Source organism: Schistocerca piceifrons, chromosome 5, assembly GCF_021461385.2.
Source record: "Schistocerca piceifrons isolate TAMUIC-IGC-003096 chromosome 5, iqSchPice1.1, whole genome shotgun sequence".
Lineage (NCBI taxonomy): Eukaryota > Metazoa > Arthropoda > Insecta > Orthoptera > Acrididae > Schistocerca > Schistocerca piceifrons.
Genome location: NC_060142.1, coordinates 507,896,361 through 507,914,112, shown reverse-complemented (window position 1 = coordinate 507,914,112; position 17,752 = coordinate 507,896,361). Strand labels below are relative to the sequence as shown.

The following is a 17,752-nucleotide window of genomic DNA, read 5'->3' as shown; positions in this document are numbered from 1 at the left end:
CCTTGCTTAAAATGATTGCAGGTCACTGTTAAATGATTAGCAGATAATCTCAGGGAAGCTGTGGTTCAATTTTTGGGGCAGAGCACAAATTGCATTTGGCAAATTATGCCTCAGCTCCAGCTGGCTTTTCTGTAACGAATATTCATCATCACCATCAGTTATCTGCTATATTAGCAGGTCCTTTGCCTCTCCATTTTCTGCGATCCATTGCTTCCTTCTTAAGGCTGCTGTATGTTGTACCGTCCATCATGTCATTCAGTATCTGGAATCTCTTCCTTCCTCGCTTCCTTTTCCCTTCTACATAACCTTCTAAAACTGTTTTTATCAGTCCGTCATTCTTTCTTAATATATGCCCAATCCAATTTCTTTTTCTTCTCTTTATTACATCTAGTAACTGCCTTTTCTCTTCCACTCTTCTCAGTACCTCTTCATTTTTTACTCTGTCCATCCAACTTATTCCTTCCATCTTCCGCCATGTCCAGATCTCAAAAGCCTCCAGCCTTTCTCTGTCTTTTTTCCTCATAGTCCATGTTTCAGCGCCATATAGAAGAACACTCCATACAAGACATTTTATGAGTCTCTTTCTGAGTTCTCTGTCCATACCGCTGCAGAAGATTCTCCTTTTCTTATAAAACGTCTCTTTTGCCATTGCTATCCTTGTTTTAATTTCTGTGGTGCACTTCCAGTCGGTGTCTATCCTGCTTCCAAGATACTTAAAATTTTGCACCTGTTCTAGTTTTTCTCCATTCAGCACAATTTTTAGTTCCTTATTTCCTCCTATTGCCAATACTTTTGTTTTATTTGTGTTAATTTTCATTCCATATTTTTTTCCGTTAGTTGCAATGGTGTCCACCAAATCCTGTAATTCTTTTTCCCCTGTGGCTAGAAGGACCATGTCATCAGCAAATCTCAAGCACCCTACTCTTCTTCCTCCAATTTCTACTCCTTTGTCATCTAATGAGCGTTGGTCAATCATATTTTCCAAGTACAGGTTGAAAAGAGTAGGTGATAAACAGCATCCTTGTCTTACTCCTTTCCCTAGTCTGATCCAGTTTGTACTTTCTCCTCTCACTTTAACTGAAACTTTTTGATTAAGGTACAATGAGTTTATAAGTCTTCTGGTTTTCCAGTCCACTCTCTTTTCCCTCATAATAGTCGCCAGCTTGTCCCAAACCACATTGTCAAATGCCTTTTCTAAATCGATGAAGCACATATATAGGTCTCTTCCTTTTTCAATAAACTTTTCTCCCAAGATTCGTAGGAGCCCTATTGCATCTCTGGTGCCCGTATTCCGTCTAAAGCCAAACTGCTCCTCGCCGAGATTCTCCTCTATTACTTTTTCAAGTCTTTTATTAATTATTCTTAACATCACTTTGGCTGCATGTGAAATGAGGCTGATTGTCCTGTGCTCGCTGCATTTCTTTGTTCCTTGTTTTTTCGGCAATGGAATCATTACTGTTGTCAAAAAGTCCTCAGGCCATTCACCACTGTCATATATTTTATTACATAACCTCAATATTTCTCTTATTCCATTGTGGTTCAAGCATTTTAGTATTTCTCCTGGTATTGTATCTGTACCTACTGCTTTGCCATTTTTCATTGCAGCAATAGCAGACTTTACTTCTTCCATTATGATGGTCGGTCCTTTCTCTTCATCACTTACACTGTTGTGTGATTCAAGTTCCAGAGTTTCTGGTTTGCTATTTGTGTCATATAGCTCTTTTATATATTCTTCCCATCTCTGGAGGACATCGTCACGATCTTTATACACTACCTCTTCATCTTTACTCAAAATTTCCATTGTAGCATTTCCTGCTCTGTTTTGTTCCCATGTCATAGTCTTTACTCTGTTGTATAGTAAGTCGTATCTTCCTTTCCTGTCCAGTTCTTCAATTTCATCACATTCCTCTTTTAGCCATTTTTTCCTAGCCTGCTCTGTTTCTCTTCGCAGTTCGTTATTTAACCTTCGGTATATCTTTCTTGCATCTTCAGTGTTCTTGTTTTTCAATTTTCTTCTCTCCTCCATCTTGGAAATCATTTCTTGTGTGACCCATGGTTTTTTTGACCTTTTCCCTTTTACATATCCTATATTTTGCTGTCCTGCTTTAATGATTCCTTCTTTCAGCATATTCCAGTACTCGTTGGCATTATCAGGTGCTTCTTTGTCTCGTAATGTGTTTAGAAAGTCCTGAGACAGCATTTCTGTAATTTGTTCTTTGTTGGACCTTATCTTCTCTAGATCCCATTTCTTCACCATTGTCGCCTTTTTCAGTTTTTTCATTCTTATTTCTATTTCTGCCGTAAGTAAGTTGTGGTCACTATTAATATCTGCACCTGGTAATGTGTGCACCTTCTTGATTCCATTCCTGTATCTTTCTTCTACCAGTATAAAATCGATTTGGTTTCTATATTTATCCCCTGGTGATTTCCAAGTGTAGAGCCTTCTCTTATGGTTCTTGAACCATGTGTTTGCCACTATCAGCTGCCTTTCCCTGCAGAAGTCAATTAACCATTCACCTCTGTCATTTCTCTTTCCAAGACCATGACTGCCTACTATGTTTCCCTCTTTCCCTTCTCCCACAATGGCGTTCCAGTCTCCCATTACTATTTTGCAGCATTTTTTATTTTCGTCCATTATTCTCTCTATTACATTGTACGTTTCCTCTACAATTTGGCCATCATGTTCTGAAGTTGGCATATACACCTGGGCAATCAGTAAATCTTTTTGTGCTCCTTTCAGCCTTACACCAATAACCCGGTCATTTGCATAGTCTACATATTCCACACATTTAGCCAATTCCTTTGTCATAATCATTCCTACTCCATTAATTCCTTTTACTTCTCCTCCTGAGTAGTAGAATACATATTCATCTGACTGCAACTCTCCATGTCCATTCCATCTTACTTCAGCAACTCCTACGAGGTCCATATGATTCTTTTCCATCTCTCTTTTAAGGTTTTCTAGTTTTCCTGCTTGTAGCAGAGTTCTGACATTCCAGGTACCAATTCTCGTTTTGATTTTTTTGCCTCCTTTCAAGTTGTCCCCCCCGGAGATCCGAATGGGGGACTATTTTACCTCCGGACACTGATTTAACATGAGAGGAAGCCATTTTTTGTGCATAAAATGGAGACTGCATTATGCAGGGAAGATAATCTGCGGTGGTATTCCGTTGCCTTCCGCAGTTCTGGAGGCCGCCCCTAACATGGGATACAGACGCCTTTTGCAGCCGCCCGCTCCGGGTCAGACGCTGCATGAGAAGTATAGGTTGGAAAATGAAAGACCCCTATCCCTCGAAACCTAATAGCGTCAGGGTCGGAAAAGAACAAGAGCTGGCCGAGGGTGGCCAGATAGGAAAGATAAGAGTGAGGAGCCTGGCATAAGTAAGTGGAAGCAATGCCAGGACTCAGCTCGGGGCCCCGTGGTCGCCAGCCACGTATCACTAGGTGTGACTCCCTGAGGTGTGTAACGAATATTACAAAATTATAAATAAAGTACCACTTAACAATTGCAGGGTCTACGTATATTTTGAAATAAAACATGAATATAACCCATTTTAATACATTTAATTATAAGTCATATAAGCTTATTCTAAGACACAGGGAGAGACTTACATACATTATGTCTGCTCTGTTCAAAGGAGACAAACAAAATAGATGCAGTATGCTGAGAGGAGCCATGCTCCTCAGTTACATTTTGTTTTATATAAACATGTGACATTTCATATCTCCAATCCATTTCAACCACAGGATGATTTCTCTGATGTAGTTCATCTGAATTCACAGTTCATACACATTTTACTACATTTTTCACAGACAAGGTGAAATATTTGCTTAGGAAAAAAATGCATATTTGCAAAAGAAAATCAGTTTGAGTTATTTTTATATTTAAAAAGAGATGCCTCCTTCAAGTAATACTTCATTTTAAGTAGGAGTTGCATTCATTTCTGAGGAACAATTTCCACCTATGGATGTCAAGCCAAAGAAAGTAGCCATGTAAATAGCCAGTTTTTTACAATTTACATATTTTTCTGAAGCACATCTACCCCAAAATTATTCAGAGGGTGCAGTTTTATACATTTGCAAGAAAATATATTCTTGCAAGTGGATTATCTCCATTTGAAGGGAAGGCTTTGAAAGACTGAACAATTTTGCAGCCCATCTATCGATTCTACTGCTGGAGAAGATTCATATGCCAATTTTAAGAAATGCGACAGCTTCTCTAGTTCTGCAAACACCTTTTCAAGATCTGATATGAAATGTAGAAATGCTGCAGTGTCTATTGCAGAATTCTTTTTATATTCAGATACTTTTAGAAAATGAAAAATCCTTGTTTCCAATACCTTTTTGTAAGATATCCAACTTGTGATGGAAAATGGTTACACTGTGTATCAGATCACATATTCACTTCCTGTTTCCATTTAACTTGATGTTGAGAGCATTGAAATATTTCAGAATGTCTTCCAGGAAAGCAATATGTAGTGCATATTGCACTCATTTGCTATGGATTCCAAGTGGTTCCTTGCTTCCTGTGCATCCAAGTTTTCCAGGTATGAGGCCACTTGTTCTGTCTTTGCCAGAAATATTTTCTTACTTAGCCTTTACTTAGACAGTGAACATTGTTGTGTCGGAGTGAGTCATATCCAGATGAAACTCCTTGAACTGCCTGTGCTGAATAGCAGAATGAGGTATCATAAAACTGATCACCTTGACCAAGCTGTCCATTATACCTTTCAGCATAGTTCTGTTTTGCCACAAAGGGCTGTCTGGTGAATTATGCACTGATAAGACTGTAACCCAGCATTCTTATCCATGATTACCTAGCCCTTTTCTTTGTTCATCATTCCTGGGGCCACTTCCGTTGAAATGTAAACAATTGTATCAGAATTAATATTTGATTTTGTCATGGAATCATCAAAAAGTTTTGAATAAATCATCTCCACTAGTTTGCTTTAAAATGCAGCAATGCTTCCAATTCATCCCTAAGTACTTTACTTTGAATGTCAAAAAATCACACAAAAACTGACATTAACCCACCATAACAGTCCAATGATTTATCTAGGGGAATGGTGTAGCAATGTGCCTTTTGTAAAAGACAACTTTTGTTGTCAGCAGCAAAAATTTATGTTCTTCTTGTATTGCTTCTTGGAAACAATTCTTGAATAGGAGCAACAATTTCCTCATCCTCTCCAAAACACACTGTTTCCATTCCAACATACATTCTTTTTTTATGGAACTGCCAATTAGTTGTTTTGGAGTGTCACTTTAATTTAACACTTTTAACAACAGTGACCATGATTTTTGCATTTGAGGCGAACTGGAATGGGCTTAGCCCTCTCAGGCTGTGTAGGATAATGCTGCTATGAGCTGTGGTGCATGAAGTGTAGCATAGTGATTAACATCTCTGGCTGCCATGCTGCGAGTCATGAGTTCAAACCCAACCACTTGCAATTATTTATTATTTAGTATTTATCATTTCTAGAAGGATCTTGAAATATCTTATGTGTGTGATGTTTATATATTCTGGAATATTTGATGTTTATATAAATAGCAACTTTCGGGAATATTTGATGTTTGTATAAATAGGTGCACTCTCTGACCAAGAGGTCAGTCCTGTACTGGCTATAAGTTGGTGTCAATAATAAATATGCTACCAGTTCTGAGTACTGTACTTCATTGATAATCCTGCTTTCAAATTTAGACTAGATTGTGGTTTTGATGTAACACTGCTTGTTGTAGACAGTGGGTACTTCAAAGCATTTACATCATTATGACTCCAATTATGCAACATAAAAGCTGATATGAAATTTCCTGGCAGATTAAACCTGTGTGCTGGACCGAGACTCTATAAATCAGTACCTTTGCCTTTCGTGGGCAAGTGCTCTACCATTGAGCTACCCAAGCACGACTCACACCCCATCCTCACAGCTTTACTTCTGCCAGTACCTGTTCAAGTCTCGGTCCAGCACACAGTTTTAATCTGCCAGGAAATTTCATATCAGCGCACAATCCGCTGCAAAGTGAAAATCTCATTCTGGAAACATAAAAGCTGTCAGCTACACTGACAGGAAGTAAAATATAAGCAGTACATTTTCTTAAGAGCCATGTATTCAGGAGAGAGATGAATTCCAGAACAGCAGTAAGTCAGCTGCACACAAAGCCTCCATAAGTGTTTTCTGTAGACACTGATCAGGACTTGACGAGTGGACTGAAAGGATTTAACTGAGTCACCAAATAAAGCTATGTGAATGATGTGACATGTTTGACAAATGTGTATTTTTACTTGGATGGCACAGCCCAGTAGTGGTTTGACAATGACAAAGAGAAGCTCAATAGCTGGGACAAATTCCAGGCTAAACTGAAGAAAACATATGATGACAATCAGCAACAAGTCCACTTAGCAGAACAACAACTGCAGAACAGTGGCCAATGTCACAATAAAATGACGCAATCATACATACAGAATGTTTCAGCCTTTTGCGATATTGTGAACATGAATAAGATAGGAAGTGACAAAATGTCACACTTCATGAAATAGTTGCTGAAGGCACATACCAAGCTTTCATGGTAAAGGATGTCACAGCGACAGAGGAATTCATCAGATGGTGCCAGTGTATCGAGGAAATGCAACAGAGAAAGATTCGCACTAAAGATGTATGACCAACTGCTGAATGTGGCACCTATGTCAGTTCTGGGTGAGCACTATAAGCTCACTTCTATCGTATGCCAGAAGTTAACAGAAGAGATGCAGCAATATATGGCAGCCAGAAATATTGGGCCACATAAGCAAAAGATAGCAGCCATGAATGTTGACCCCACACATCAGGAGGTAATAGAGAATGTTGAAGAAGAAGTGTATTGATCTTTAGCACCAATCTCTGCCACCAGCCAAATGCACCATAAAAAATGGACTTGGCCAATTCAGAATTATGTCACAACTGTCAAAAGACAACACAGCATCCAACCAATGCAGATGTTACCAACTCCTCTGCCAAGTTCAGTGCAAGGCGGAACAACAGACATTTGGAGAATGGAAACAACACACTGGTATGTTTTCACTGTGGGCAATCTGGACACGTTGTACTGTATACTACTACAGAGAATGATGGTTGTGACTGTCATGCTGCAAGACATCAGCCACCATGACAGTCCCATTCACACCAGACAACTGCACATTAGATCAGATTAGATTAGATCCATTTTTTGTTCCATAGACCCAAAAATTAGATAATTCTCATCAGCGTGGAATGTGTCAGAAAGTATAACATGAAAAACATAAAACTTTTGAATATTATACTTAGTACTCTGATCATTTGTCAGGAGAGTGTCAGAATAGGTGAATACATTATGGTAAACGGGAACTGCTAATATTTACAGAATTAATACACTGTCAGAATGAAACATTGTTATGCACTTTTAATAAATTTATCATACACAAAACAGCTAGTCTTGACTGTTGTGACCAAGTGCTTTCAAAACTGAAATCTAATAGACGTTTTTACTTAACCTTGTCTAACAGTCCCTGTTAAGATACTCATCTGTAGAGCAGAAGGAGTTGCCTATCAAAAAGTCTTTTGAACTCTGTTTAAACTGTGGTTTATTTAAAACCAAGTTTTTAATGGTTGCTGGCACTTTATCGAAAATGTATGTTCCTGAATATTGGACCCCTTTTTGGACCAAGATAAGTGATTTTAGGCCTTTATGTAGATTGTTCTTATTCCTAGTATTGATACTATGTATGTATTAGTTGGAAATAGAGATGTATTACTTGCAACAAATTTCATTGTTGCTTAATGTCAGATCATTACAGTTGACCAGTGGGGTGAAGTCTCTCACTGTACCTTGAACAAGGCTGCTTCCCAACATGCCAGTCATTCTGCATCACTGTATGGAGTTGCCAGCCGCGTGACTAGCTACAGACTATAAGAATGTGAAGTGAGGCGATCAACTATGGAGGTGAGGGCACCACAGATGAAAATCCCCTGTGGGCGACAGCTACCAAGATGACAGGAAATCTCATCGAAGTTGTTATCGATGGCCAACCAGTCCAGATGCTAATCGACTCACGAGCTTCTTTTTCTGTAATGTTGAATGCTTATTGTCACCAGTTAATGAAGACTATTTTCACAAGCTGCAACATGGTCGTAAATAAAACAGTGACCCGAATATAGAATAAATTTACTTTACTTTATGTCTATGGTCACAAATTTTTTGTCATCAGACTACCAGTTTCAGTGCCGATTCTGTGTTTAACATTTGACGATGCCACTATGGCTGCAGTACATTAGGCCATATTTTTATAAAACAGATGGTCATTATAGACCGATACTGGTAGTCTGATGACAAAAAATTTGTGACCATAGACGTAAAGTAAAGCAAATTTAATGAAGACTATGTTCTGTAATAAGAAAGCGATTGTGTTGAAGGTCATAAATGAGAAGTACATCCAGCCGGCGGGATAACATATTTCAAAAATAATAATTATTGACAGAATACAAGTATTTGAATTTCTCGTTTTAACAAAATGCAGTTGTGATGTTACTCTGGTATGGGACTCCTTGTAGGCTCCTCAGAGAATCATGGACCATGGAAGATTAGAGATCCAGATTGCCTAAGCTATTCCAAATAGCACACATGACAAAGATTGTTGTGGGTAGTAGTCTGCTGTTGAAGATGTAGATATCCCGCCATCAACAACGAGGTGAGTTCCAGTCATCAGTCGATATGAAAAGTTAAATGGTGAAGCTTTTGTTGACTGCAAAAGCTACTCAGGGTTTCAAAAGAAATCTACATGCCAGTGATAATCATAAGAGCTGTAGGTGATCAAGGAGAGCTTTGGATCATTAATTGTCATAAGCAGCCACTTCTCAAAGCTAAAGGTATATGTGTAGGGACAGCTGAAACAGTCAAGGAAGGGCAGCTTAGAGTCTTTGACAAAGGATCATCTCAGTGACCACTACAGTGCAAAGGAGAAAGCTACTATGAAACTGCCAAAGGATCTGACCTGACCGAAAAACAATGCCACCAAGTAATAGTCATTCTGCATTAGTTTTCATATGTTTTCAAATGGAGAAAAGACAGATCAAGGTGTCCCGATAAAACATCGTACCAACATTGGGGATCATCCACCAATGAGACAGTGCTCATATAAAGGGTCAAAGGTTGAATGATGGATGATCTGGGAGGAAGTGAAAAACATGCTGCAAGATGACATCACTGAACCTTCAGAGTGTCGTTGATTCTCTCTGATGGGCCTTCTGAAGAGGAAGGATGGTACATGGTGTTTCTGCATTGAATGTTTGGAAAGAGCAAAGTATTTCTCAACTATTCTCAAACTATTAATAACATGGCTTTTTATCCTTGACATTTTGACAATACTAATTATTTGAAAATTGTGATTTCTGTGTTAGTAGTTAATTTAAAATTGAAATAATCACTGAATAAGGCAAGTTTTTCTCATTGTTAAAAAATTTCATTAGCCTTCGAAATAAACAAGATGCTCAACCAAAGTGTTCCATCGGAGGAAAAGTTTGGGAACTCCTGGTCTAGAGTACTTTCAGAGGCTGAATGAGGTACTCTACAACCAAAAGAGACTGCCGTGGCATTGTTTGGGACTTCAGCAAGTTCTAGCCATATTTATTTGACAAACCATTCACCATAGTGACACACTGCCATCATCTACGCTGACTGACTAATGTGCAGATGCTGTAGCATTTGCACCCCATGTAGAAACCTGCTGAAGGATGCTCTGCTCTGCTCTTCACCATACATGTGTCAGACCAAAGTCAACATACAAGTAACTATTCTCTGGACAGCTGCTTGACAGTGTGCTGAGTTTAGGTATAATGTCAGCAGGCTAGTGTAGGACAATTACAAGTCCAATCTAAAAAGTTTTTTATTTGCAGCTTAGATCCACTATTACAATTGCAGAAGGACTTAATTGCACACACAGAATGAGTCAAATATCTCTAGAATTTAAATTGGCTGAGAAATTAAAGCTTGAAAATATTTTTGGTGGTCCAGTTTCCAACCTTCTGCAGTCTGTATACGCCAATTGCCGACCATTGGAATAGAGACTTATGGTCAGTAAGTGGACCTTAGTTTCTTACAAATACACAAGAATTTTTGTGAGATCTTTATTACTAGAGCCTCCCACTGTGTCTGAAAATATTTTATCTGGGCTACTGTTAATGTCTTGGACGTGAATCAACAACTTTTCAATGCTATCAGGAGATTGTAGACAGTACTGCACCAGTTCCTTACTGGGATGCATCTGTCGTGAGCATAATCAGGGTTGCCACAAGTTCTGGAAATCAGGGAATACCAGGGAATTTCAGACATATCAAGAAAATCAGGGAAATATCAGGGATATTTGAAAAAACACTGGAAATATCTCGCATTTATCTCAGTAGCATGAAATTGTTCATTTACTGAGATGTCATGCTTCGTTGGTGGCTAGGCGCAGCTAAGTATGTGCGCCGCTCCCCTACTCTTTCATGCTTACTGCTTCTCTCCTTCTCACCTCTCCCCTCAGTTTGCAGTCAGTGCTGCCACCATTACTTGCTGCTGGCGTAGCAGCTGCCGATGAGAGGCTGGGAGGCTTGAGGAGTGGTTTGTTTGGATCTGATTCCAAGAGAATGTTGACAGAATGGCTGGAGACAATGGTCATGTGTGCACGAGTTGTGTCTGAGTGATTGTGTGAATGTGTGTGCACTCTCGTTTTCTGACAAAGGCTATTTCCAAAAATTTAGTTGTGAGTGTGTGATAGTATTTTTCTATAAGCCTGTCTGTGGCTCAGCTATCATCTTTACGGTGAGTTGCTACCTATCCTCATTAGTATTGCTTCAGAGAGTATTTTTGCAAGTTATCTGTTGCATGGATGATCATCCCAGTCTCATTTCATCAACATGATGTCTGTGACATGTGAATAGCTGGCTGCACGAGTGGACTTCTATTATGAACCAAAACTGCAGGCCATTTCTGCGGGTATCTCTAACAGATCGGGCCTTCCGATCTCAAGCCCATAATTTCCCACTAACATGTGGGCCCTGCTTGTTGGATCTAGTCTCACTGATCTGCCTGCAGGCCAGGTCTGTCTGTGTGTGGCATAATGAGGTGGATTTTCATGGTTTATCGCTGGACCCAGGACTGTGGTGCTTCTCAGCAGGCCAGAGGCCACGGGTGATGGATTTCAGGAATTGCGACTGTCTCATCGCAAACACATTGTACAGTGCAGTGTTTTATAGACATTTTATTTATTCTAGTACATTTTGGCACTTCAAAAGTAGTTTATATATTAGAAAGAATGGATAATAAGAATAAGAAAATTGTAGCAGTCACTGGCAGTTTGTGTGCTACGTACTCATGTATTTCTTGAAAGAAAGATCACACAATATCTGTAGAATAATAGACATAACACAGTGGGTAATAACCGACAATAACAAACATAGTAGAAGAAACATTTTATTGGCGGTCACCTGTAGTGTTGGTTTACACAACTCTTCCCCTCCTTATATGTTTGTTTCAAAAGGCCTACTTTTTCCTGAGGTTATTTCTGAAACCAGTGAAGGTATTTTATATCTGTTTTGTGACTCCAACAAAATGCGCATTTTTGTCATTAAATGTGTTTTGCTTTATTGAAATAACATCAGTGGTCTTAATGACACACATATACCATTTGGCTTGCTTTTTCCATCTAAAAACAGTTCATTACAAAAGATGTTGCTGTTAGTACTTAACATTTTTGCTCAGATGCTTAGAAATATGTCTTTACTTATCCTTGAAATCTCAAAATTTGTCAAGAAAAATGCTAAAACTTATGTGGAAATCAGGGAAATATCAGGAATTTCACTTGGGGAAACTTTTGGCAACCCTGATAATATGCCTGATGGGTGTATATGTTACAAGTCAGAGTGGTGTTCTTAAACACTTTTTAAGTAAGAGGAGAAAGCTTTATGGCATACACCTGACCAGAAAAATTTCACTTCCTTTTTTCTCAGCTGATGGAGTGGGTAGTAAATTGAGCTGCCTAAGGTATCAACTTCCCCTAATAATCAGCCTTCCCAAGAAACATTGCAAATACCTTTAATTGTTTGGAGCCTATGAGTTGTCAATAGCTTCAATGTGTTTCTTCATGGTTGTAAGCCTACTTTTGCTTTATATACACTCAAGGTAATCGACAGTCAGCTCAAAGAAGTTTCATTTGTCCAAGTGACAACACAGGATGTTAACTTCAAGTAATTCAGATGTCTTAGAGTTCTGCAAATTTTGTTCCCATGTGACCGCAGCTATGATTACAATATCCAGATAGTTTGCACAATTTGGAATACCTCGTACAAGTTGTTCAAGATTCCTTTGGAAAACTGCAGGGGCACTTGTAACCCCAAATGGTAGCCACAACAACATTTTTAATACTAAAATTTTTTGCATCTCGCCATTGACTGGCAATCATATGTGTGAGACAGATCTAATCAAGCTTTTGGCTAGCTTTGCCAGCAATCCTCCAGTATAAGAATAGGCTAAAGATAAACATTTTACTTGGCATTCACCATGCCTCCATGTATTCTAATTAGCTTCTTTTAAAAATGACCGTGAGGATCACTGAAGTGTTCATTACTTTATAGTCCATGCAGCTCATTTTGTTGAAAATATACAGAGTGAGTGGCACTGGATGTGCTTTACAGAATTTAGGGACAGCTAACTGTTTTGTTTTAATGATATAAACCCATCAAAAAAAGTTTTGCATCACCTCGGTTCTGAGAGTTCCGGGACCTGTACAGGAGATCAACCTAAACATCATTTCCACCCTTTTTATTGCTCATGAAAACCACACATTGCATATTGTACGATCATACAATGAGATCTTCAGAGGTGGTGGTCCAGATAGCTGTACACACCAGTACATCTAATACCCAGTAGCACATGTCCTCATGCATTGATACATGCCTGTATTCGTCGTGGTGTACTATCCACAAGTTCATCAAGGCACTGTTCATCCAGACTGTCCCACTTATCAATGGCGATTCCGCATAGATCCCTCAGAGTGGCTGGTGAGTCACATCGTCCATAAACAGCCCTTTTCAATCCATCCCAGACATGTTCGATAGGATTCATGTCTGGAGAACATGCTGGCCACTCTAGTTGAGTGATGTCATTATCCTGAAGGAAGTCATTCACAAGGTGTGCACGATGGGGGCACGAATTGTCATCCATGAAGACGAATGCTTTGTCATTGTGCTACTGATGTGGTTGCACTATCTGTCAGAGGATGACATTCACATACTGTACAGCCATTACAGCAACTTCCAAGACCACCAGCAGTGTACCTCGGCCCCACATAATGCCATCCCAAAACAGCAGGGAACCTCCACCTTGATGCACTCTCTGGACAGTGTGTCTAAGGCGTTCAGCCTGACCGGGCTGCCTCCAAACACGTCTTTGACAATTGTCTGGTTGTAGTCACATGCGACACTCATTGGTGAAGAGAACGTGATGCTAATCGTGAGCAGGCCATTCGGCATGTTGTTGGTCCCATCTGTACTGTGCTGAATGGTGTCATGGTTGCAAAGATGGACCTTGCCAAGGACATTGTGAGTGAAGTTGTGCATCATGTAGCCTATTGCGCACAGTTTGAGTTGTAACATGACATCATGTGACTGCACGAAAAGCATTATTGAACATGATGGCGTTGCTGTCAGGCTTGCTCAGAGCCATACTCCATAGGTAGTGGTAATCCACTGTAGTAGTAGCCCTTGGGCGGCCTGACCGAGGCATGTCATTGACAGTTCCTGTCTCTCTGTATCTCCTCGATGTCCGAACAACATTGCTTTGATTCACTCCAAGATGCCTGGACACTTCCCATGTTGAGAGCCATTCCTGGCACAAAGAAACAATGTGGATGCGATCGGGCCGCGATATTGACCGTCTAGGTGTGGTTGAACTACAGACGACATGAGCCATGAAACTCCTTCCTGGTGGAATGACTGGAACTGATCGGTTGTCGGACCCCCTCTGTCTAGTAGGTGCTGCCCATGCGTGTTTGTTTACATCTTTGGGCAGGTTTAGTGACATCTCTGAACAGTCAAAGGGACTGTGTCTGTGATACAATATCCACAGTCAAAGCTTATCTTCAGGAGTTCTGGGAACTGGGGCAATGCAAAACTGGCTTGCAGATCTATAGTAGGAAGACATACAGTTCTGTTAAAAAGAATTTAACAAAAATTGTAGACTCAGTTGTCACTGTCCGCTGTGTGCATGTGCTTGAAAGTTTTTTGCACAACTGAATCTTCGTTCCAGTGTTCCATTTGTTGTTATGGGCACTGGCTTGATGATGTACAGTGGAGAGGTGGCTGGTGAATTTGTTGATTGCCAGCCTAGATGAGCAGTTGCCAAATGTCCTGGCTTGTTGCAGAAAAGGCCATGACTTTGTTTGTGACTGGTACTACAGTGTGGATATGATTTTAGTGGGCTGGTGGTTTTGGATTGTCTAAGCAACAGTGAGAGGAGCACTACTAAGATGTTGAGGAATGTGAATTGTTAACTACTTATCTATCTACTTTACCATCAGCTGCTAGAGTACAGTGTAACTCTGAGCTCACTGAAGATGATGATGATGACCATCAGGCTTTTGCTACAAAGAGCTTATCTTTGAAAATAGCATGTCCTGGTACTGCTGTCTCATGAGATACAGCAGTACCTAAGGGTTTTGAAAGACTAAATTCCTCACTTGTCTCCAGCTCCCTTGCAAAGCACTGTTCTATGACTTCTACCAAATGTGATCTTGTTAGAGATCCCACTGAAATACATTTGTCACAGGTCGCTGTAAGGAGAACAATATCATATAATGCTCAGACCATTGCCTTGCTTCCCTCTTCTTCATTGCCATCCACCTTTAACCTAAAACATGCTGCTGTGTATAAACTATAGCTGCATATTTCTAAAAATTCTGTACAAGAGTTATGAAAAATATTTCCTTTAGGCGTGTCTATAAGCTCTCTTCATATCTTGCCTTCTTCTTGGTCTTAACTGTATTCAAAGTAACATAAAAGTGACTGTGGATGTCAATTGCTGGTATTTGTCCAGATTTATTATCAGCACGGGGGCCACTGTCTCGAGCAGGAACTCCTCTGCAACATTGTTTACTATTACAAATTACTGTTACAAATTCACAAGTCATCTGTCCACTGTACATCATCAAACTAGTGCCCATAACAACAAATGGAACACTGTTCAAGCTCAACTCATAGTAAACAACATTACAGAGGAGTTCCTGCTTGAGGCAGTGGTCCCCATGCTGCTAATAAATCTGGACAAATACCAGCAATTTTGGAGTACCATTCCAACAGAGCCCTGAGGGAGTTTGTAATATGTAGCCAATTCTATCTTGGGGCCGAGGTCATGCCAAATATAAATACTTTTCCACTAGTTCAAAATGGTTCAGATGGCTCTAAGCGCTATGGGACTTAACGTCTGAGGCCATCAGTCCCCTAGACTTAGAACTACTTAAACCTAACTAACCTAAGAACATAACATACACCCATGCCCGAGGCAGGATTCGAACCTGCGACCGTAGCAGCAGCGTGGTTCCGGGCTGAAGCGCCTAGAACCGCTCGGCCACAGCGGCCGGCTTTCTACTAGTAAATTCTAATGTAGTTACTAATATTTTTGGACCTCACTCTTCATATTTTCTTTTTAACTTCAAATTCAATTCAAACAGCAATATCTTCCCTCACAAAAGAAGCATGAGACTTCAGTAACTAGTCATAACCATTGCTGTCTCTATCAGCACTATGATGAAACCAAATGGTGTATTGCTTTTGTCGACTTAGCCAGAGGCAGTGAGTATGACCCACAACAAGTTTCTTACTAGGGAAATGAGAGGTCTGCAGTGCCCTCATTCTGTGGTTTGGAGGATGGTGGTTCAAACCCCATCTGGCCATCCAGAGTTCGGTTTTCCATGATTTCCCTAAATGATGGTTCCTCTGAAATGAGGCACAGCTGATTTTCTTCCCATCTGTCCACAATCTAAGCTCATGCTCCAACTCTAATGATGACCATTCTGTCAACAGGACATTAAACTCTAATCTTCATACTATGGAGAACTATTGGAAGAGCCTGTACTAGATGAACACATTTAGATGCAGAAAGAGCAGGTGAAAATATGTTTGTCATCAATGTTATAGCTGCAGTGCCAGTGGCTTTATTTACTGCTTGTAAATCTCCACAAAAAGTAATTAGCATATTATTTAGTTTCTCTTGTATATTGTATACATTGTTTTGTACATAAAATTTTTTAAAAAACTTCAGTGTCTAGTTGCATCTATATGTTATGTTTCCTTTCAAAGCTTCCACCACATCTCTTCAAGTGATAATGTTCAGATAGTAATGGCTGTTAATTTTAACCATTTCACTGTTTGCAGTTGGCACAGCAGTTTGGATTTAAGTATGAAACCAACTGTGATGTTGAGTCAGCAATTCACCTTTTTGCCAAAGGTGGAATTAGCATGTGTGCTCGCCATCTGGATGGAGTTTTTGCCTTGTGCATCATAGATAGCAACAAGCGCCGTCTCTATCTCGCCCGTGATCCTTTTGGAGTGAGGCCCCTCTTCCGACTTCGATCTGGCTCAGGAGTTCTTGCTGTGTCATCTGAAGCTAAAGGTAAAGCAGTTGTGGTCTGATGACATGACATCATTGTGTGGGAACATGAAGTCCATGAATGGCTGCAAATGGTCGCCAAGCCGCTGAATATAACCATTTCCATTCAGTGATTAGTTCATTTGCACCGGAGGATCCAGCACATTTCTTATAAACACAGCCCACACCATTATGGAGCCACCACCATGTTGTACAGTGCCTTGTTGACAACTTGAGTCCATGGCTACATGGGGTCTGTGCCAGACTCAAACCATACCATCAGCTTTTACCAGCTGAAATTGGGGCTTGTTTGACCAGGCCATGGTTTTACAGACATCTAGGGTCCAACTGATATGATCACAAGCTGAGGAGAGGCAGTGCAGGTGACATCGTGCTGTTAGCAAAGGCACTTGTATCAGTTGTCTGCTGCCATAGTCCATAAATGCCAGATTTCACCACACTGTCCTAATGGATACATTTGTCATATGTTCCACATTGATATCTACATTTATTTCATGCAGTTTTGTTTGTCTGTTAGCATTGACAACTCTATGCAGACAATGCTGCTCTCAGTCATTGAGTGAAGGCTATCAGCCTCTGCATTGTCCATCATGAGAGGTGATGCCTGAAATTTGGTATTCTTGGCACAATCTTGATGCTGTGGGTCTCAGAATAGTGAATGCCCTAATGATTTCCAATTGGAATGTCCCATGCATCTAGCACCAACTACCATTCTGCATTTAAGTCTGTTAATTCCCATCATGCGACCATGATCACATTGGCAACCTTTTCACATGAATCACCCGAATACAAATGATAACTCCACCAATGAAATGCGATTTTATACCTTGTGTGGGTGATACTACTGCCATCTGTATATGTGCATATTGCTATCCCATAACCTTTGTCACCTCAGTGTAAAAGTGATGGAGTTTCAACTGCCTCAGTCCCTTCAATTAATTGCATTTACTTCGAAACTGAGACTGAAGTTGACATTTCTCCAAATGAAAAAAAACTTTACCAGAGTGTAAGATACATTTTATCCATGCTCCAAAAGGCATCACACGCAAAGTATGTAACACTGATGTGGTATGATATGATATATGATACCATGAACCAAGTG

General features: G+C 40.0%; 1 protein-coding gene across 2 annotated transcripts in view; it reads left to right on the top strand.

Moving 5' to 3' along the window:
* LOC124798242 (asparagine synthetase [glutamine-hydrolyzing]) overlaps nucleotides 1–17,752 on the top strand; it is a 227,438-nt gene that overhangs the window by 35,581 nt on the left and 174,105 nt on the right. For both annotated transcript variants that reach the window (XR_007016927.1, XM_047261559.1), the window contains exon 4: nucleotides 16,416–16,653. Coding sequence is in view for 1 of the 2 variants with exons in the window: in XM_047261559.1 (XP_047117515.1) it covers nucleotides 16,416–16,653 (238 nt within the window). In the remaining variant the exon portion in view is untranslated. The remainder of the gene's footprint in view (nucleotides 1–16,415; nucleotides 16,654–17,752) is intronic.